The 22990-nt window shown below is 29.1% G+C and overlaps 3 protein-coding genes across 4 annotated transcripts in view; 1 reads left to right on the forward strand and 2 right to left on the reverse strand.

Annotated features, from left to right (window-relative positions):
- Window positions 1-22990, forward strand: part of LOC109852705 (protein sickie) — a 191813-nt gene that overhangs the window by 25644 nt on the left and 143179 nt on the right. The gene's annotated exons all lie outside the window — the stretch shown is intronic.
- LOC109852707 (thyrotropin-releasing hormone-degrading ectoenzyme-like) lies at window positions 3116-10772 on the reverse strand. 2 transcript variants are annotated; one of them, XM_020424131.1, is made up of 13 exons: window positions 10667-10772; window positions 9514-10028; window positions 8611-9051; window positions 8323-8506; window positions 7774-7924; window positions 7010-7103; window positions 6437-6828; window positions 5946-6265; window positions 5240-5427; window positions 4656-4994; window positions 4405-4474; window positions 4122-4175; window positions 3116-3665 (listed from the first exon to the last, which is right to left on the reverse strand). In XM_020424131.1, exons 1-13 carry the CDS (start codon window positions 10667-10669, stop codon window positions 3519-3521), a joined length of 2898 nt encoding a protein of 965 aa, XP_020279720.1. In that variant the 5' UTR covers window positions 10670-10772; the 3' UTR covers window positions 3116-3518. The 2 variants fall into 2 exon arrangements, with proteins under 2 accessions (XP_020279720.1, XP_020279721.1); XM_020424132.1 differs by lacking the exon at window positions 9514-10028.
- Window positions 13809-21206, reverse strand: LOC109852709 (aminopeptidase N-like). The gene is made up of 13 exons (XM_020424135.1): window positions 21096-21206; window positions 20087-20589; window positions 19226-19666; window positions 18939-19119; window positions 18374-18524; window positions 17520-17613; window positions 16936-17324; window positions 16462-16781; window positions 15874-16061; window positions 15329-15661; window positions 15073-15142; window positions 14790-14843; window positions 13809-14329 (listed from the first exon to the last, which is right to left on the reverse strand). The coding sequence occupies exons 1-13, from the start codon at window positions 21096-21098 to the stop codon at window positions 14183-14185; spliced, it is 2874 nt and encodes a 957-aa protein (XP_020279724.1). The 5' UTR covers window positions 21099-21206; the 3' UTR covers window positions 13809-14182.

The raw sequence follows: 22990 nt of genomic DNA on the forward strand, positions 1-22990 counted from the left end.
TAGGATTAAAAAATCTCAGAACGAAAAAGACAATTTGGCCAGGAAACGAGCCTGGATTTTGTGCAGTTATCTTCCAAATTTCGAAAATATATGACTACACAAAGTTTTATTTGGTGATTTAAGTTTATATTTATTGAAGTATTATTTGTCATATTAAATAATTGATTTTCCTAAACTATCAGAGACACTCATGTGTATAACAAACGTAACATATTTAACGATACTGTATACAGTTTATATTTCTGTGTATATTTTTTTAGAGAGCACTGTATATTTTTGTAGGGAACAGTGTATATTTCTCTATAGAGAGAGAACACTTGCGCACAAGTTTTTCGCTCACATATTTTATCTATTTGTTATTAATTGCATTTTATGTGCAATTTTTTTTACACGTTTCAAAACTTGTGCAATCAAAAAATGGTCTAATCTGATTGAACAAACAGACTATATATCCACGCGGTTTTCGTGCAATTACAAATCGGCTAAATGACGCGTGCAATCCGCGGCTTAATCCGATTCCGAGATCAGGGCAAATGCGCGCGGAACAGTGAAGTGCGTGCAAATAGGCGCTGCACAGGCTTAATTTTCGGGTGTGCCAAGAAGAGTAGGAGGGAATGAGGGATAAACCTATAACGGGAATGTACCGGGATTATAAGTTGTAAGCTTCCCCGCAAAATCCCGTCCCGTTAGTAATGCGGCCAACCGGCAAGTGGATTGCTTTACTGGTCAGACAAAATCTTTTCCAGTAATACTGATCGCGCGATCAATCACAAAATCAACTTTTTTAGACATTCGATTTTGTGTCTTATGTATCACACCTCAAGAGAACAAGTCCAGCAGTTACTATACTTTCGTAATGAGTGAAGTTTGTTGGTAGTAGCACGTAATTAACACCGTGACCGTGGTATGATATTGTTCCACATGTTTCTGATAAGTTTGGTGATAGTATGAATAAAAATACTTTTTCGATCAACCAATCGGAACAAAATATGGAAATGAAAGGCTCTAATTAATTTTCTTTTGTTTTATGCATTGTGCATTAGGTATGCTAAATTTTGTACTTTGGCCGAAGAGAGTACAATAGGACAGTCGGTTTTTTTCAGTTAAAAATTGTGTACCATTAATGACTTAGTCAGAGAGTAACTCACATCCCTGCATTTAATTGATACTACTATATAAAGCAAACTGATAAATATAAATAAGACCATTGCAATTGTGATAAACACCTAATGATCTCCGGTAAAAAATTTTCCATGTATAAAATTATATGAACATATTCGGTATATATATATATATATATATATATATATATAAATTTGCATAATTAGATATAATAAGTTTAATTTGTGTATAAGTATATATGATTATATATCAAAAATTTTTTTAAAATATAGTAAAAATATNTCAAAAATTTTTTTAAAATATAGTAAAAATATAGTTTTATATACTTTTTTTGTATCTAACATGATACTAATAGAGTTATTTTGTAATTTGATATGGAATATCTCTGAAGCCATTCTCTTAAAAAAAGAAATTCTCCGTGTATAAAATTGTATGGACACATTCGGCATATAAATTTGCATAATTAGATATAATTATTTTAATTTGTGTATAAGTATGTATGAAAAATTTTTTACCGGGTCGTCGTTCTATATTAATCGCAAACGCAATGTAAGAGTTAAGACACGATGTATGCATATAAATGTGGTTACACGTAAACTTATTGAAAATAATTGTATGGTGTAAAAAGATAAGGAAACGTTAGAAAATAACAATAAAAGTTACTTGAAAATATTAATTTGATTATAAATAGTTCTAATACATAGCTTGTTACAGTACAAATATCATAATAGACTACAACCTAACGTTTAATACTTTAAAACTACAATGATTTGATTAACATATATCTCGTAACATTGAATGTTTTGCATTAAATAAATTTTATTCTTACATTAAAGAGATTTATATACTTAGATACTGTGGATTTGTGTATATTCATATATTTATGTGTGCCAAACATAATATATATATACGCAGTACCTTGCGTATATATTATAAATATTACATTTTAATAAAGAAACGAATTTATTTTATAATTAACAAATTGCAAAGTAGTAACTGTTAAACTCTAAAAAGTGCATTACGGAATTTACTCATAAACAGAAAGTATTTTTTGTTATCATAAAATAAAACTCGTTTAAACAAAAGAAACACAAGATTTGGACACAACGACTAGGTAGTTGTTCACCTAAAACTTTTTGTTTAAATACACAAAATTCTATCATAAACAGGAAGCTTATGTGCATGGAGCGAATAAAAATAATAAGCGTCAGTACTGAAAAAAAGTGGGGCATACACTTGTATTTCTTCTTTGAAGTAGGAACATACGACGATTTTCAACTTTTGCTTTAATGGCATTAACACCAAATAGTTCCTAAAACAAAATACAGAATACATTTATAATAAAATCCTATATCCTTATATATAACTTTTATAAAAAGTACGATGTACCTTTGTTCCAATTTTATAAGGTTTTAGTTATTTTTTTCCTAAATACTCAAGTTTTCAAATGTGACAACATCATAGCAATCAAACTGTTCAAACCACAGTATGGAAGTGCACGGCTCTGATTATTTCTCTTATGTCTTACGTGTTATGCATTATGCAAAAGGTTATAGTTTGATTCTAAAATATTACAATCATCGAGTAGGATCGTCATTCTCTGGCTTTTTTCCGCTAAAAGGTGTGTAACATTAGTCACTTATTCAGAGTAACGTAATTACATCCCTGCTTCGAATGGATACTGTGTATATGAAACAAACTGGTAAATATAAAGAGATCAATTGCATATGTGATAACCATCTAAAGGTCGTTATTTTTTACAACAAGTTTACAAAGGTACTTTACCTTTGTAAACTTGTCGTAAACTAAATTGCAATATGTAACAAACTAAGGAACCGTTAAAAAATAATAAGAAAAGTTACTTGCAAATATTAATTTTATTCTAAATATTACTAATACATAGCTTTATACATTACAAACATCGTAATACACTATAACTTAACGTTTACTATTTTATAAATACAATGATTTAATTAACGTATATCCTCTCGTAACATTGAATGTATAGCATTACATAAATTTTGTTCTTACATTTCAGAGACATATACATAAATATTATGGGTTTCTTAAACGTGTGACTTGTATAGGGACATATATGTATATGTGTATATTTGTGTGCCATACATAAATATACATATACGCACTAGCTCGTCATAAAAATATTACATTTTACTGAAGAAACGAATTTATTTTATGATCCACAACTTGCAAATTAGTCAATGTCAATTTCCAAAAAATGGTTTTTGGAAGTTAATCATAAACAGAAAATAATTGTGATATCATAAACTAAAACATATTTCAACAAAAGAAACGCAAATTTGATCACAACGACTTAATAATGTTTTAGCGAAATTTTTTGTTTCATTACAAAAAGGTCATTATCATAAACAGAGAACTTAAGTGCAGCCAGCGTATAGAATTGATGAGGTGTATTTGTAATTAAAAACATAGTAGGGTATACACTGAATTTTATCTTTTGCGAAAAATAAGAAAACACGACGCTTTTCAACTTTTTTTTTAATAGCGTCGAGAATAAATGGTTCCTGAAACAGATTACAAAATATAAGTATAGGAAACTTTTGTATACTTGTGTATAAAGTTTAGAAGAAGTACGAGATAAACTTCGAATAGAAATATTAAAAACTGAATCCTTTACATCGTCACTCTCTACGTATAATTACATAAGTGTCACATACGGGATTTTCAGGTTATTGCATAGTGACACTTAAAAAATCATGTTCTTTCTGGTCTCCGAAAAGTAAAGAAAAATATTCATAAGTAAGATAAAAATTTAAAACCGAAAGATGCTTAAGTGGGGAAACTATATGAAGCCATAAACTGTTAAATTGCTCTGCTTTAAAATTTGCGTTTTGGAGTTACGAGATTAGACGTAGGGAGTGACGACATGTAAACAGTAAGTTATATCTAAGAAAAAACAAAAGAAATAACGCACAGTTCGAAACACTAGTAAACTAGTATTGAACATAATCTATACATACATTTAACATGTGACGTCTATGCACCAGTGTATTCAAGAACATTTCGTTAGTAATCTGAAAAAAGTCATGTAATATTTTCACTTAGTGTCATTTCCTTACATTGTGTAACACTCTTTAATATTGGTAAGTTGTTTTTGTGTTTTAACCAAAGAAGTTACGGATTTAGACTACAATTTAACTCTTTACACATGTACACCCATATAAATACATATGTAAATGTAAAAAATTAAGAAATTCTGTTTTACATATAACTATAAAAAATAAATAAGTTCATTTAACATACCATCGACAAACCGTCGTCTGAATATATGTTATTAATAATACAATTCATTATTGCTAGTATGTTCACGTTTCTATAAAAGCAAATATCAGATATACAATTAGGATGTCAACTTATTCTTTTACATTATATAATTCATGAAACAACAATGTTTGTTCCGAGATAAAGGTGAATATAAAAAATATGCAGATTATGTAAAATACATAGTCGTATATTGCAGGAAAATACTTATGCACAGAAAACAATTGTTTTACCTTCCTATTCCATTTTTTAGTCCTACTAATATAATATCCAGCGCTAACTCATTTTTTGAGTGAATAGAAAAAATATTGAAAAGCACAGGAACAGTAACACTTTTACTTGCATTGAAACTATCTCCAAATCTTGGTAAAGCGGTACCATTAAGTAACAATAAAAAGTTATACAGATCCTCGTATTGTCTAGAGCATGGTAAAAATTTAAAGAATTCTTCTTTTTTTTGTTGGGTCTGGTATGTGTTGAATATTGTTTGCCACAAAGCAGACGTATTAAAGTTGACAGTTTCTAATATTACTCCTTGGCAATATATCCATTTCTGCCAACTTGGCAATAGTCTGCAAGTACAAAACATTATTTTAACTAAATATATAAAATTCTTATTAAAGACTTTCTTTCTCTCTCTCTCTCTCTCTCTCTCTCTCTCTCTCTCTCTCTCTCTCTCTCTCTAATCTAGTATCGCGATTTTAACCATTCTCTTTTTAATCATACAAGATATTACATATCAGAGTCGCAATATATGATATAAAAAGTTAGGACACCAACAAACGTGAACGTGCTATGAGAAAATAGAAGGATGTACTTGTTTTGTGCAGGATATTTAACATGCCAGTTTAGTATTGCATTAACATGGTCTTTGCACTTTAAACTACCAAAAATGCATGTCCACTTTAGAACTTCATGATACAATTGATGATTGTCATTATGTTTCTGAAAATATGTACGCGTCATGCCAGCAAGAACTTTATTTAACATTTCCTGGAGTTTATTCTGTAAAAGCGGTAGGTGTCATGTTGTAACAAAGTGTGAATTTTCAAGTGTCCTTAATATATAAGTATTTAAAGTATTTAAAGAGATATCTTTGTGTTACTTAGATGTCTATATTCTAGATGTCTAAAGAAAATTTTTCTTGGAATATAGTTTTGACATGAGAATATATACCAAAGCTTTCTAGTTTTTCTTACTTACATGTATGCGTGAAATGAAAAGGTTACACATTTTTTTTCTTATTTAATATTTACATGTATTGTTTCTACTTTTCATTTTTACTTAAATCTTTTTTTGAAATAAAAAATAACTACACTTGTTTTGGTGTAGTTATCTAACCTGTTTTATAGTTCATCGGTAAAGAATTTTTCATGTATAAAATTGCATGGTATGTATGAAAAATGTTTTACCGGGTAGTTATATACATATACTATGGTACCGTACCAAACTTTTTAACCATCTAGTTAACAATGAGTTTGCAATTATTACTTTCTTAGTGTATTAATTGTATTATTATTTACCTTGATATTTCTCGAAAGAACACTTTCTGGGAACGGCAACATTTTGTATATAGTTTCAAGAGCATTAAATACAGGATACCACGCTGTGTAGGAATTGTTTACATGAAATATACTGCTTGCAAGTTCAAGATATGTGTCTAGGTCAGTAGATGTTAAAACAATTTTTTTGTTATATTCTGTATTTTGTACCAAAAAATAGAAAGCATCGTCGAGTAGTTGTGCTAAAGTGACGTCAGACAAATTTGCGAGTTTAGACCCTCCGATTTTTAGAAAACGAACAATGCGTCTCCATAATTGACGGTCATACTTAACGCGATATCCTACGACAAAATAATGTTTAAAAAATCACAGTGAAAGAGAGAGAGAAAAAAAAGAGAGAAACAATGTAGTAGAAATTTACTGTTCTAAACTAATGAAAAGTTATAATATATTATAATTTTTAAGTAGAAAATTCATAATCCAGGTGTTATCTGGATATCTTATTATATTACCTGGATGATCCACGACAATAACGAACTGACTTTTATTACGAAGATTTATAAAAACTCTTTTTTCGTCTGGCTTTAGAACATGACGATAGATGGAAACACTTGTGTTTAGTATTTTTATAATGGTTACAGGTATCCTCCACTTTTTCGTGCATGGCGTTTTGTTATCAACGTCAATACAGTCTATAATTCTTTCCACCAGATGCGTATTATTGTATGGGTTTATTTGTACTACAGGATAACCACTTTGTGCTGTCCATGAAGTTATCATACTTGTGATATTTTCTGACTTCATGTATGAAATTTCGTTACGCAAGAAATACGTTTCAAACTCCTTATTCCATAAGTTATCAAGGATTGACGATTCTTTGTACATGTTGTGTGATGGATTATTCCTGACAACACATATTATAAAATCGTAATATAAAATATATCGTCAATGCTTGCCGTAAATCTCAGAAAAGAATAGTTAATGATTGTTATAAGTTATGATGACTTTACGAATATATACCGTGAAGAACATTTAAGTAAAAAATGTCAAAGTCCGTTGTATTGGAATGATTTATACATACTCACATGGTATAATATATCTTTACTGCTTCTTTAAACATAGAAGTATATAGAAAATCTTCTTTAAACACGGTATTGAGCATATAGAAGATACTGAATGCTATAACATAATTGATAATGTTGAGGTTTTAACATTTTATTGAAAAGAATAATTATACTAAGCAGAAAATACTACGGTTTTATTTGTACTATATTTTACTAATATTTCTAATCTTTAACTTATATATGCACACAATATCACTAAACTTTCTGTAAGAGTAGTTTTTATTTTATGTAACAACTACAAATGCAAATTTCGGTATTTATACAATAGTATTGTTTGTGTACATATAAAAATAACAGAAGTAGCATGTCATTTCTAACATTTGTTAATTTGAAAACTGTTAGTCGATGTGGGTTTTATTATATATCCAACTACATAAAATATAAAAATGCAAACTTGCAATAAAAGTAAGGCACACAGTTTTAAGTACAATTAATAAAATAGCTTTCTTTTGTATTAACATTTACAAAATATGACGCAAAAATAAAACGACACATGTTTCAGGCACGTTCTAAAGATCGAACAACGATCAAACTCTAAAATTGTTCAGTTACAATAAACATGGTAAAGATAATAGGTAGCTGCAAATTGTTTACAGTATACTTAAAATTTGTTTTTACACTATTTTTAAAATATGTAGCAAGATCTCATACTTTTTGGCCTACTATTTTATTTTAGACATAGAGTTAAGTAATTAAAAGTACTCAATAAATTTATTTTTCTGTACCTTTTTCTCGCCACAGTTTAGTAAGAGTTGAATTCTGTAATATGAGTGAATTTTCTTGAAAGTGAGGATCGTATTTAACTACTTCCATATAATCAAAAACTGTCCGTCGTGTTTGAACCACAATTGAATTTAGTAAAGATGTAATGTAATACTAACAACAAGTAATTTAGTAAGATAACTTTGATGATTAGTCAAATACTTACTCGTTCTGTTAGTAAGTAAGTACTATATTAGTGTTTATTACTATATTAAATGTTTATTAATAAAGCTTTTGGATATTCTTGATCAAAAAAATAAATAAACAGAAAATTATCAGTAGCACAGTGATCAAGAAATTATTAATGTAAATTATTTTCTATACACAAACATTATATATGTTTATATACTTTATTAATAAAATGGCATACTGCATATTTTTTTAGTAAAACCAAAAGATGAATATAATATTATTAATGTAAACGTTTTACACTATTTCTAAGAATAACTGTTTCTTATCTATCTTCTTTATGTAAAAATTTTTAAATGAAACTTACACAAGTATAATCTTACCTGATCGCGAAGATAAACTCCGTATACTGTTGAAAATCCTTCAATAAACCAAGAATCAAACTGTCCAAACGTAAGTAACCAATCACTAAACATTTCTTGTATCACAGTACGTGCTATCATACATGTTACTTCTCTTTCTCTTATAATAGAATCTACTTGTTTGTTGTATATACTGTTACCTTCACTGAAAATAAACATAAATGTACTGCAAGTATATTCTTTTTTTTTGTTTACAGATCTAGAGATTTTACAAGTTCTTTTCTATATTTTCCGTTGTACACATCTCACCTTAACAAAACAAGTCCAGTAGTTACAATACTTTCGTAGTAACTAAAGTTTACTGGAAGTATGAAGTACATAGTATGATGTTGCCTTGGTAAGATATGCAGCCGCATAAGTTTGCTAATATTTTTAATAAGAGATTGTGCATATAACGTGCCATTTATCTCTCGACTTTTATTTGTAATAATAACGTCGCCCGATAATATAAAACCGACATCATTTGGTATGACACCTACTGCTATCAAATGCGTAGATATTAAAGGTGTGGTGTCAAATAATGTATTCAGCATGTTTGTTCCGTAATTTTTTTGTTCCGTAACAGGCATATTTGATAGAGCTGTTTCGTTGTTTTTATGTTTAATTTGAATGGTAAATCTAGCCTTGGTAGTTGTTCTTTGCCAATATGGAAATATCCATTCATTGGGAATACGCGGTAAAATCAGAAATCTATTTAATAACAACAAAATATTACGTTACTAAGTTATTACAGTAGATAACTATATTACGGCACATAAAATATATTGACATAGTAGAAACATTATATTAATCATATTTAAACGTACCAAATGTAATAATAATAATACTACTAAAATACAGTTTTATCTAGTAAACTAGACGCTAGTTAGTATAGTTTATTTATTATTATTAAATGTTTTATAGTATATAAATTAAGAGACTTAAAAACTCTACTATATATATATATATAAAATAAAAATTAGTAGTATTATACATAGGAAAACACATATACATAAAACATTGTATGTCGCAATATTGAAAAATATAAATATTTCTTGTATGACATTTTGATAATGTGTTTTAAAACGAAATGTAATTTTTTTACAAATGATATTGTACACTGGTTGAAGTATTATACAAATGTCAGCATGTTATAGCTTTGTATGCACTTACACTTTTACTTTTTTTTGGGTCTCGTGTGTAAAAACTGTCGCAACTTTTTCTAGCTTACACTTATGTATTAAATTTATCGCGTATATTCCAGATTGTATAGGTAGTTTGTCCTTTATTACAAAAGTGCAGGCATGGCCTCTGCAAGATTCTTTGATGAAAGTAATAGACACATTTTTGAATCGACTTTTGGTACTACTTGACTGTAACGTAGTGATTTCAAAACGTGTAAATTTAGGCATGCTTGTATAAGGAAATGCTTGTTGGACATTTATTTCCTGTATATTACAATACCGACCAATTTGCAGTCTTATAGAGTTCTTTTTACATGTCACGTTTAAAAAAACATTAGAATAGACAATAAGAGAAGTGTTTTGTGTTTCTAAAGAAATATTATAGTTTATCGGATGTATACATTGTGATGTCTGAGACAAACTTTCATCCGAAGTAGAAGCAATTCCGGTGATACATATTAAGCATATAATTCTACAGAATATAAGCATCTGCATAATGCGTATCTGCAAAATGAGTTTGTTTGGTAAATCAGAAATACAGATGTACAGTAAAACAAAAGTATTATGCACAAATTTATTATAAAACGAACGTTTGTACTATCAAATACAAAAGCAATTACAGATGTGCGATTGTTACGAGTACGGTTATGAGTATACTACAATGACCTTTATTTCTATCACACATAAACATACAATATATATATCGGTTGTGTTTTACGAATTTGAAATACGAGAAAACGATTAAAAAACTAAAGTAAAGATTTATTGTAAATTACATGTTTTTGCCAAAATGTGATATTTTTTCATCAAAACTACATTTGAGAAAAAATTTTACTTTCAGTTGGGAGCGCGGAAAATTGCATGTTGTGTATTTTGGCAATGAAGAAAACTTCTTAATAAATTTTATGACTAACGTACGTACTATTTATCATATTCTAAAGATATTAACATTGAAATTTCTACGAACTGCTTTTTTGCTTCTTTATTACAAAACCATTTTATATTACAAAACGCTTGTGAGATAATAAATCCAAGTACCGATATTCACTGTCGGATATTTGTGTACAGGTAGAAAAGTTATACTTTATAACAATTGTAAATCTTCAACAACTAGACAGAGATACAAAGAAATAAGAACTTACCATTGTTTATGTAGTGATATCCAAGTCATTAAGATATAAATGTTGCAAGAAACACTATTGCAAAGTTGTAGCACAATGAGATCGAAAACGCCTGCGCGATCTTACCTCTTCGAGATATTCTCGATAACTAAGAAACGATCGGTTCTGTGAAGGATATCTACGTGCCACGAAGTAAACATCTGTGTTTGTGGAAACGACCTTATTTATGTTCTCTTCTATATACATACATGATGATAGAAATAGTGATTTTATATGTCTTTTTTGAGGTTGAATATGAGAGTATAATTTCACATACAAACTGTGTTATTTAATAATTAGATTGGTGAAGACGGAATCTACATTTGTGAAAGAATGTATTTCCAAGATTTAGTTTGAAATATACTTTAAATGTGATATTGTTCTACTGATAAAAATTCAAAGGATTTCGTTGCAAGAAAAATACGAAATTCGGAACGGCATTCAGAATTTTTACAATCTAGAGTTTAGGTATTTAGGTTCGCGTAAACGTATGTGGTGAGATGCACAATGTCACGCTCATTGCCAGCATTTACTTTGTATATATTTTTTACACCGACTGTTTTAAGAAATAAATTTTTAATAAATTTTAGTCTTTATTATATAAAATGTGTACAATTTAGTATGTCTTAAGGAGAATAGCGCGCCCAACGTTTATCATTTATTTTCTATTTTATTATTTATTATTTTTTTATCATTTATTTATTATTTATTTTTCACGTTATATCTCTTACGTAGAGTTTACGTTTTCGACATAATGAATCTATTTACTGATATTCTTTGTGTCTTATTAGCATACAATTTGTTCAGTGACAAAGAAGAATTGCAGAATATAACAATCATATTAATCGTTTGGCCGATTTGATCACTGCTATTCTTCACTTTTACAAGATCTGCGAGTTTGTGTGCGCTACAAATGCGAGAAAATCATTATCGACACGCTTTATGAGACGACGAGGTGCGAACACCGCAGCCGCGAGAAACGAATGTTCTAGCGCAAGAACATACCGGTTACGGATAAAAAGTGTAATCTCTTTGTCCAGCGTGTGTGCGCTGCTATGCATCGGCAAAATATATATTAGACCATCGTTAAACTTTCAAAGCTGTTTGGTCACTCTAAAGTTCTGGTAACTTGTAAGGTTACACGGTACGTTATATTACGTGTTTAGAATACAAATGTTATCAAAACGCGAATACCGATAAAAGAATAAAATAATCGCGCGGTTGGAAAATTGCTTGATCATATACCAAGCAGATTTTTTGTTGGTGTGAGCAATAATTCGCGTGAACTTAGAAATTGTACGGCTGCTTTCAATAAAAGATAGAAGAATATTTTTGAACGACTTAGCTGAGTACGATCAGCTGTTGACAAGGTCGTACACAAGGCTGTTTACTTACTTTTGCGAGCGATACGAAGTCGCGTGAACCATCAGGTGACTGACGCATAGAATTCGGCCATGATTTACAAGACAGCCATTTCAAACAACTTGTGATTCGGCATAGCGAGCCGAAAATTATTTACATAAAAACTATATTATCAATATATTGAAGTTTTACGAGCACATTTGTCGTTCACAGAAATTTAAAATGTCTGTTATCGGAAATCTGTTTTTGCCTGTCAGTTGTCAAACTTCTTACTTTTTTTTTTATTTAAACTAAAAAACGAAATTATTGGGTTATCGCGAGTAAAAAATTTGTATATATTTCTGATTTTTCTCTTTTTGTACTTTGAATCAATTTGATATCGCTTGCGTTACCTTGTCTTATTATTTGAACACGTTTGTGAAAGAATACGGTCATCTTGTTATTTTCTCTACATTTAGGTAAAGGTTATTCTCTTGTTACTCTTTGATTTTTTTTTTTTTTTGATATTTTTGTTATTTGTTTTTTTTTACAATTGTTTGAAGTGTGTTGTGAATTACTCTCAAAGTGTTACTAAGAAATTTATTTGGCTACCTTATTTCGTTTACAACTGTTGTATTATCAAAATCTTGAAGTAAACTCGTTACTCTTTGTTAGTTTGAGCTATGTATTAAGTTTGTTAGATTGAGCTCTATATTAAGATATGTATGATATATAAGATATATATGGCATATAATAAAATAGACAAATTAAAGAAGTTGCCTTATATATATTACCAGCATGATTACGCACAACAGCACATACATTTTACAATATTGTAAGATAAGTCTGAATGAATTGCTTGATTGTAGAAGTAAAGCAAATTGAATAGCTTAGAACAAGAAGAACAGCATATCAGAAGGAGCAAGATGCACAGTTATATCGAATATCGTATAATCTATTACATAGTGATTGAAAACTATAACTGTACCATGTAACTGCATACATAAACCTGCATCATAATTTTTCACTTTTATAGTTTATTTGCATCTTAAACATAAAGTGGTTTTAGTTTTAGATACTTGTGTTATTTTTTCACGCTCACAATAAAGTATCGCATATACATATTGTGTACCTTTGTTCCGAGGTTGGAAATTTTAGTTATTGTTTTTTTAAATAATCAATTTTTTTAATGAGACAACATCGTAGTAATCACACTTTCTACACTATGGAAGAGCGAGGCTTTGATTAATTCTTTTATGTCTTACGCGTTATGCATTCTGCAAAAGTTTGTAGTTTGCTTTTAAAAGAGTACAACAGGATCGTCGCTTTCTGGCTTTTTTCGGCTAAAAGTTGTGTAACATTAGTGACTTATTCAGAATAACGTAATTACATCCTTGCTTCTAATGAATAATGCTTATATGAAACAAACTGGTAAATATAGAGAGATCAAGTGCATATGTGATACCCATCTAAAGGTCGTTATTTTACATTAATCGCAAGACGCAAACGCAATGGTAGATGCAAATGCATGCATATAAATGTGTACATTCGTAAACTTGTTGTAAACTAAATTACAATATGTGAAAACCTAAGGAAACGTTAGAAAATAATAATAACAGTTACTTGCAAATAGTAAGTTTATTCTAAATATTACTAATACATAGCTTTATACAGTACAAACATCATAATAGACTATAACTTAACGTTTACTATTGTATAAATACAATGATTTAAGTAACATATATTTTTTCATAACATTGAATGTATAGCATTATATAAATTTTGTTCTTACATTTCAGAGACATATACATAAATATTATGGGTTTCTTAAACGTGTGACTTGTATAGTGACATATATGTATATATGTATATTTGTGTGCCATACATAAATATACATATACGCACTAGCTCGTCCTAAAAATATTACATTTTAATGAAGAAACGAATTTATTTTATGATCAACAACTTGCAAATTAGTCAATGTTAATCTTCGAAAAGTGTATTTTGGAAGTTACTCATACACAGAAAATAATTGTGATATCATAAAATAAAACGTTTTTAAACAAGAGAAACACAAATTTGATCACAACGACTTAATAATGTTTTAGTCAAATTTTTTGTTTCATTACGAAAAGTTCATTATCATAAACAGAGAACTTATGTGCAGCCAGCATATAGAAATGATGAGGTGTGTTTGTAATTAAAAACATAATAGGGTATACACTGAATTATATTTTTTGCGTTATATAAGAAACTACGACGATTTCTAATTTTTTGTTTAATGGCGGCGAGAATAAATGGTTCCTGAAACAGATTGCAAAATATAATTATAGGAAACTTTTGTATACTTGTGTCTAAAGTTTAGAAGAAGTACGATATATACTTTGAATAGAAATATTAGAAACTTAATACTTTACATCGTCACTCCCTACGTATAATTACATAAGTGTCACATACGGGATTTTCTGGTTATTGCATAGTGACACTTAGAAAATCATGTTCTTTATGGTCACCAAATAGTAAAGAAAAATATTCATAAGTAAGATAAAAATTTAAAACTGCAAGATTTTTTAATTAGGGAAACTATATGAAGCCATAAACTTGTAAACTCCTCTTCTTTAAAATTTGCGTTGTGGAGTTACGGGATTATACTTAGGGAGTGACGACATATTATAAACAGGAAGTTATATCTAAACAAAAACAGAAGAAGTAACGCACAGTTCGATAAACTAGTAAAATAGTATTGAAAATAATCTATACATACATTTAAAATGCGATGGTTATGCAGCATTGTATTCACAAACTTGTTGTTAGTAATCTGAAAAAATTCATGTAATATTTTCACTTCGTGTGATTTCCTTACATTGTGTAATACTTTTCAATATTGGTAAGTTATTTTTGTGTTTTAACAAATGAAGGTACGAATTTAGACTACACTTTAACTTTCTACACATTTATACTCATATAAATACGTATATAAATGTACAAAATTAAGAAATTGTTTTACATATATAACTACAAAAAAAAAATAAGTTCTTTCAACATACCATCGACAGGGCGTCGTCCGAATATATGTTGTTAATAACACAATTTATTATTGCTAGTATGTTCATTTTCCTATAAAAACGAATAACAAATATACAATTAGGATGTCAAATTAGTCTTGTACATTACACAATGTAACATGAGACAACAATATCTGTTCGGAGAATAAAGTTAATATGAGAAATATGCAGAATATGTAAAATACATGTTTGTGCGTATACTGCATAAAAATTCTTATATAGAACACAAACATCTTACCTTCCTATTCCATTTTTTAGTCCAAATAGTATTATTTCCAGCGCTAAATCATTTTTTGAATGCATAGACAAAAGATTGAAAAGTACAGTAATACTTTTCCTAGTAGTTACTCTACCTTCAAATGGTAGTAAGGAATCACCATTAAGAAACACTAAAAAGCTATACATTTTGTCGTACTGTCTAGAGCAAGATAAAAATTCAAAGAATTCTTCTTGTTTTTGTTGGGTCTGGTATGTGTTGAATATTGTTTGCCACAAAGCAGACGTATTAAAACTGACAGTTTCTAATATTAATCCTTGGCAGTATATCCATTTTTGCCAACTTGGCAACAGTCTGAACAAACAAAACAGTATGTTAATGAAATATATAGGTACACTTTTAATTAACGACTAATCAAGAGCTACTTCAATTATTCTTTTTTTAATTTTACAAAAGTATCGCATGTTATAGTAGTAATTCTATGTTATAACAGTTTATTAGCAACATGAGATTTTAAGGATTCTTATTGACGACAACTTGCTGAGAAAAAAAATAGAACAATGTACTTGGTTTGTGCAGGATAGTTAACATGCCAGTTTAATATTGCATTAACATGATCTTTGCATTTTAAACCATCAAGAATGCATGTCCATTTTAGAACTTCATGATAGATTTGATGAGTGTCAATATTTTTCCGAAAATATGTATGTGATATATCAGCAAGAACCGTATTCAACATTTCCAGGAGTTTATTCTGTAAAAGCGGTAGGTGTCATGTTGTAACAAAGTGTTAATTCTCAAGTATCATTATGATATAAATATTTAAACATATCTTTGTGGTACTTAGTGTTCTATATTAAAAAAAGTTTCTTTTTTACTAGTTTTGATATGAGAAGTTATACAAAATCTTTCTATTTTGTTTTTTGTTATATGTATGTGTAAAATGGGAAGAGTTCAAAGAGTTTTTTTTATTCTATATTTATATGTATTACTTCTAATTTTTATAAATCTTCTTTTGAAATAATAATTACATTTGTTTTGTAGTGCATATTTATATAATGTGGTACATTAGTAAACATTTTTACCATCTAGTTAACGATGAGTGTGCAATTATCTAGTTTCTTAATGCAATACTTGAAAATTTTATTATTTACCTTGATATTTCTCGAAAGAGTACTTTCTGGGAACGGCAACATTTTTGACATTTTTTCGAGAGCAATAAATACAGGATACCACGCTGTGTAGGAATTATTTACATGAAATATACTGCTTGCAAGTTCAAGATATGTATCTAGGTCACTATATTCTGGAACAACATTTTCGTTATACTCTGTATTTTGTAGCAAAAAATAAAAGGCATCGTCGAGCAGTTGTGCTAAAGTGACGTCAGACAACTTTGCGATTTTAGCCCCTCCGTTTTTTAGGAAAAGAGCAATGTGTTTCCAAGATTGACGGTCATAGTTAACGCGATATCCTATAGACAAATAACTGTTTAGAGAATCACAGAGAAAAAAAGTGAAACAATGTAATAGAATTATTTAGTGTTTTAAACTAACGAAAAGTTTTATATACTATAAAAAACATAAAAATAATAATTTAAGGTTTACGCGGATATCGTACTATATTACCTGGGTGATCTACGACAATAACAAACTCATTTGTATTACGAAGAAATATATCAAATCTTCTTCTGTCTGGTTTTAGAACATGGCGATGGATAGAAACACTTGTGTTTAGTATTTGTTTATAAGTCACAGGTATCCACCATTTTCGATTGCACGGTTTATTGTGATCAACGGCAAAACAATCTATAATTGTTTCCATTAGATGTTTATTATTCCGTCCTATGTGTACTACAGGATAACCAATTTCTGCTGTCCATGAAGATATTATATTTTTGAAAATGGTCGACTTCATGAATGGAAACTTATATAAGGACAACGTCTTAAATTTCTTACTGCGTATTAACGTATTAAGAATTGACAATGTTTTGTACGTGTAGTTTGATGTTTTTTTTCTGACAAATAAAATACAATTGTAACATAAAAAATAGCGGAATGCTTGCGTGAATCTCAGAAAGAATATTTAATGATTTATTTAATGATTATTATATGCTGTTAAGATATAATCACTTTACAAATATATGATGTGACAAACGTTTAAGTAAAAAGTGTCGAAGTATTTTGTATTTCAATAAGTTAAACATACTCACGTGTTATGATATAAGTTTACGGCTGCATTAAACAAAGAAGTATATAGAGAATCTTGTACAAACACAGTATTGAGCATATAGAAGACACCGAATGCTACAACATAATTCATACTGTTCAGATTTTATAGGAAAACTTTAATAGAAAAAATAATTTTAGTAAATAGAAAATACTACATATGGAAAGTACAGCTAAATTAACTTTAACACACAAAGAAGTTTACATTTAATAGTGTTATTTATATATTGTGCATTTAAGTAGATTTTATATTTTTCATCTGTAATTTTCTTTTCTTGTATAATTTATACTATAGTTTACTAATATTTACATTCTTTGACATACATATGCACATATCAGTATCATTACATTTTCTATAAAAAGATTTTTCTTGATTCGTATTCCAACAAATACAATTTACTGTACTTATACTGTCATTTACTATCCCTTATAACATTCTGTAGTTTGAAACTTGTTAGTCGATTTTGTTTTTATCATATTTGCAACTACATTAGATATAAAATTACAAACTTACAATAAAATAAAAGCGCAAAGTTTTAAGTACAATTATCAAAATAGCTTTTTGTTGTATTAACTTTTAGAATATATGTCGCAATAAAACACCTCATATTTTAGTCACGTTATACAGATGGAACGACGATCGAACTCCAAAATTATTCAGTTACAATAAACATAGTAACGATAATGAGTAGATGCAAATTTTTTACAGTATCCATAAAATTTGGTTGTACAATATGTATAAGATATATAGCAAGATCTCATACTTTTTGGCTTACCATGTTCTTTGAGACATGGTGTTAAAAATTTAGGAATGCTTATTACAGTTATTTTTTTTTACCTTTTTCTCTCCATAGTTTAGCAAGAGTTGAATTTTGTAATATGAGTGAGTTTTCTTGAATCGAAGGATCATATCTACCTATTTCAATATAATCAAAAACTGTTCGTCGAGTTTGAACCACAATCGAGTTTAGTAAAGATGTATTGTAATACTACCAACAAGTAATTTAAGATAAATGGTGATGGTTAGACAAATACTTAACCTGCTCTGCTAGTATGTAAGTACTATGTTAGAGTGTACTAAATGTTTACACTAATATAGATGTTGGTGATAATCTTGTTACAAAAAAGATAAATGACAACACTGTACGTTATTAGTAGCAAAGTGATCAAAAAATTATATGCAAGATATTCCGTACACACAAACATCGTATATATTTATATAGTTTAACAATTCTATGTCATACTGCGTATTTTTTCCGTAAAAATAAAAAATGACTGTATTACTTTTAATTGTTCTATATTATTTCTAATAATATCACTGTTTCTTATTTATTTTTTGTATATAAAAAAGTAGTTTTTGTATATAAAAAGTTTAAATGGAACTTACGTAAGAATAGTCTTACCTGATCGCGAAGATAAATTCCGTATACTGTTAAAAATCCTTCGATAAACCAAGAATCAGACTGTTTAAACATAAGTAACCAATCACTAAATATTTCTTGGATCACATTACGTGCTATCATACATGTTACTTCTCTTTCTCGTATAATAGAATCTTGTTTGTCGTATATAATGTTACCTTCACTGAAAATAAACATAAATGGTACTGCAAGTATATTCTGTTTTCTTTGATTACAGATCTAGAGATTTTACAAGCTCCTTTTTCTATTTTTAGTTGTGCACATCTTACCTTAACAAAACAAGTCCAGTAGTTACAATATTTTCGTAATAACTAAAGTTTACTGGTAGTATTAAGTATACAGTATGATGTTGCCTTGGGAAGATTTGCATTTGGATAATGGTGCTAATATCTTTAATAAGATGATGTGCATATAACGTGTCATTTATCGCTCGACTACTGATGTTAACAATACCTTCGCCCGATAATATAATACTGACATCATTTGGTACGACACCTACTGCTACCAAATGCGTGGATATTAAAGGTGTGGTGTCAAATATCGTATAGATTATGTTTGGTTCATAACGTCTGTGTTTCGTAACAAGCATATTTGATAGGGCTGTTTCGGTGTCTTTATGTTTAATTTGAATGGAAAATTCAGCCTTGGTAGCTGGATTTTCCCAATAAGGAAATATCCATTCACTGGGAATACGCGGTAAAATCAGAAATCTATATAATGAAAATAAAATAGTACAAGGTTAAATTATTACAGTAGTAAATTATAGTACGTTGGATCAAATATTGACGTGTTAGTAAAACTATAGTACTGTTATTAACACATAACAAATGTAATACTAGTAGATTACAATGCTATGTAGGAAAAAAAGACGCTAGTATCAGGATTATTTATTATTTTTAAATTTATTATAGTATAATGATTTTAAAGTATGTAGTAATAGACTAAGAAACTGTACTATATAGAGTAACAATTAGTACTTCTACATGTATTAAAACATTAAAATATAAATAATTGTTGAATAATATTTTGATGGTGTTCTGTAGAAATAGATGTAGTTTTTTCTAATTAAATTGTACTGCGATTTTATAATTATAAAAATGGTAGCATGTAGTAGATTTTTATGAACTTACTCTTTCATTTTGGTTTCGTTCCTGTATGTGCAAACAGTCGCAACTTCTTCTAACTTACACTTATGTACTAAATGTATCGTGTATATTCCAGATATAGGTAATCTTTCAGTTGTTGGAAGAAAGCATTTAAAGCAACTGTATTTGATTAAAGTAATATACACTTTTTTGAATCGATTTTTAGTACTACTTGACTGTAATGTATTGATTTCAAAACGTGTAAACTCAGGCAAGGTATAAGGAACGTCTTCTTGGACATCTATTTCCTGTATATTACAATAACGTCCAATTTGTAGTCTTATAGATTTCTTTATACATGTCACGTTAAGTAAAACAGTAGAAGAGACAATAAGAGAGGTGTTTTGTATTTCTAAGAAAATATCATAGTGTATTGGATGTATACATTGTGATGACTGAAACAACTTTTCATCCGAAGTAGAAGCAATTCCGGTGATACATATTAAGCATATCGTTCCGAAAAATATAAGCATCTGCATAATGCGTATCTACAAAATGAGTTTGTTTGTTAAACCAAAGATACAAAGACACATTACAACAAAATTATTATGCGCAAATTTATTATAAAACGAACGTTTGTAATATCAACTACAAAAGCAAGTACTGATGTGTGACCGTTACGAGTACGGTTATGAGTAATCTATAATGTTTTTTATTTCTATCACACAGAAACACACAATATGTATATCGGTTGTGGTTTTACGAATCCATGATATGAGGGGACAATTAAGAAAACAAAGTACAGATTTTAAATGTTATGACTTAAGTATGTACTATTTATCATATTCTAAAGATACTAAAATTCAAAGTTTTACGACCGTGAAGTTTGCTTCTTTATTACAAATTTATTTTATAGTACAAAACGCTTGTGAGATAATATAAATCCATGTACCGATAGTCACTGTCGGATACTTGCGTACGGTTAGAAGAAGTTATATTTTATACCACTGTAAATGTTCAACAACTAGATGGATACAAAGAAATAAGAACTTACCATTGTTTATGTAGTGATATCCAAGTCATTAAGATATAAATGTTGGAAGAAACACTATTGCAAAGTTAGAGAACAACGAGATCAAAAACGTTTTGCTTGCGCGATCTTACCTCTTCGAGATATTCTCGATAACTAAGAGACGATCGTTTCTGTGGAACGATATCTACGTGCCACGAAGTAAACATCTGTGTTTGAGAAAACGACCTTATTTTTGTTCTTTATTATATACATATAGTATGACAGAACTTTTGGTTTTACATATGTCGTTTTCACGGGTGAATATGAGAATATAATTTCACATACAGACTGTGGTATTTAATAATTAGATTGTTGAAGACGGAATCTACATTTGTGAAATAATGTATTTTCAAGACTTAATGTGAAATATACTTTAAATGTGATATTGTTCGAATGATAAGAATTCAAAGTATTTGGTTGCGGGAAAAATGCGGAATTCGGAACTGCATTCAGAATTTTTACAATCTAGATTTTAGGTATTTACGTTTGCGTAAACGTATGCGGTGACTTGCGCAATGTCACGCTCATTGCGAGCATTTACTTTGTATATATTTATTTCAACGTTTGTTTTAGGAAATAAATTTTGAATAAATTGTAGTATCACGTATGTAACATGTTTACTACTTACTATGTGTTGTAAAGAGAATAGAGCTCAACGTTTATCATTTTTTTTCCATTTTATCATTTATTTATCATTTATTTATAATTTTGTTATTATTTATTTGTCACTTTATATTTTTTATGTAGAGTTTACGTTTTCGACATAATGAATTTATTTATCGATATTCGTTGTGTTCTATTAGCATACAATTTGTTTAGTGACAAAGAAGAATTGCAGAATATAACAATCATAATAATCGATTGGCAGAGTTGATCACTGCTATTTTTCACTTTTACAAGATTTTGCGAGTTTGTGTTTGCTACTAATGCAAGAAAATAATTAGCGTTTTATGAGACGACGAGGTGCGAGCACCGCAGCCGCGAGAAACGAATGTTCTAGTAGAAGGAAGAACATACCGGTTAAAAAGTGTAATCTTTGTCCAGCATGTGTACGCAGCTATGCATCGGCAATATATATATATATATTAGATCCTCGTTAGACCTTCAGAGCTGTTTGCTCACTTTAAAGTTCTGGTAACTTGTAAGCTCACACGGTATGCTATATTACCTGTTTAAAATACAGATGTTATCAAAACGCGACTAACGCTAAAAGAATAAAATAATCGCGCGGTTGGAAAATTGCTTGATCATATACCAAGCAGATTTTTTGTTGCTGTGAGCAATAATTCGCGTGAACTTGGAAATTGTACGGCTGCTTTAAATAAAAGATAGAAGAATATTTTTGAACGACTTAGCTGAGTACGATTAGCTGTTGACAAGGTCGTACACAAAACTGTTTACTTACTTTTGCGAGCAATACGAAGTCGCGTGAACCATCAGGTGACTGACGTATAGAATTCGCCCAAGATTTACAAGACAGCCATTTCACACAACTTGTGATTCGGCATAGCGAGCCGAAAATTATTTACGTAAAAACTATTGCATTGATATATTGAAGTCTTACGAGCACATCTGTCGTGCACCGAAATTTAAACTGTCTGTTATCGGAAATCCGTCTTTGTCTGTCAGTTGTCGAACTTCTTACTCTTTTTTTCATTTAAACTAAAAAAACGAAGTTATTGGGTTATCGCGATTAACAAATTTGTACATAGTACCAATCTTTCTCTCTGTGTATTTTTAATCATTTTGATATCACTTGCGTTATCTTGTCTTATTATTTGAACACATTTGGGAAAGAGTACACGAACATGTTGATATTATTCCAAAATTTAGGTAAAATTTATTCTTTTGGTATTCGTTTTTTTTGGATAATTTTG

This window comes from Pseudomyrmex gracilis, unplaced genomic scaffold (assembly GCF_002006095.1).
Source record: "Pseudomyrmex gracilis isolate BER0280 unplaced genomic scaffold, ASM200609v1 scaffold_33, whole genome shotgun sequence".
NCBI lineage: Eukaryota > Metazoa > Arthropoda > Insecta > Hymenoptera > Formicidae > Pseudomyrmex > Pseudomyrmex gracilis.

Excerpts from the sequence above, each read along its gene's own strand:
- LOC109852709 (XM_020424135.1), bottom strand. Across the intron at positions 19,667-20,086 it reads AACGAAACCAAAATGAAAGA|ATTTCTGATTTTACCGCGTA; the intron begins GTAAGTTCATAA and ends TTCATTATATAG. Across the intron at positions 15,143-15,328 it reads CTAAAAAATGGAATAGGAAG|GAAAATGAACATACTAGCAA; the intron begins GTAAGATGTTTG and ends TCGTTTTTATAG.
- LOC109852707 (XM_020424131.1), bottom strand. Across the intron at positions 7,925-8,322 it reads GAGTTTATCTTCGCGATCAG|TATTACATTACATCTTTACT; the intron begins GTAAGATTATAC and ends ACTTGTTGTTAG. Across the intron at positions 6,266-6,436 it reads TATTGTCGTGGATCATCCAG|GATATCGCGTTAAGTATGAC; the intron begins GTAATATAATAA and ends ATTTTGTCGTAG.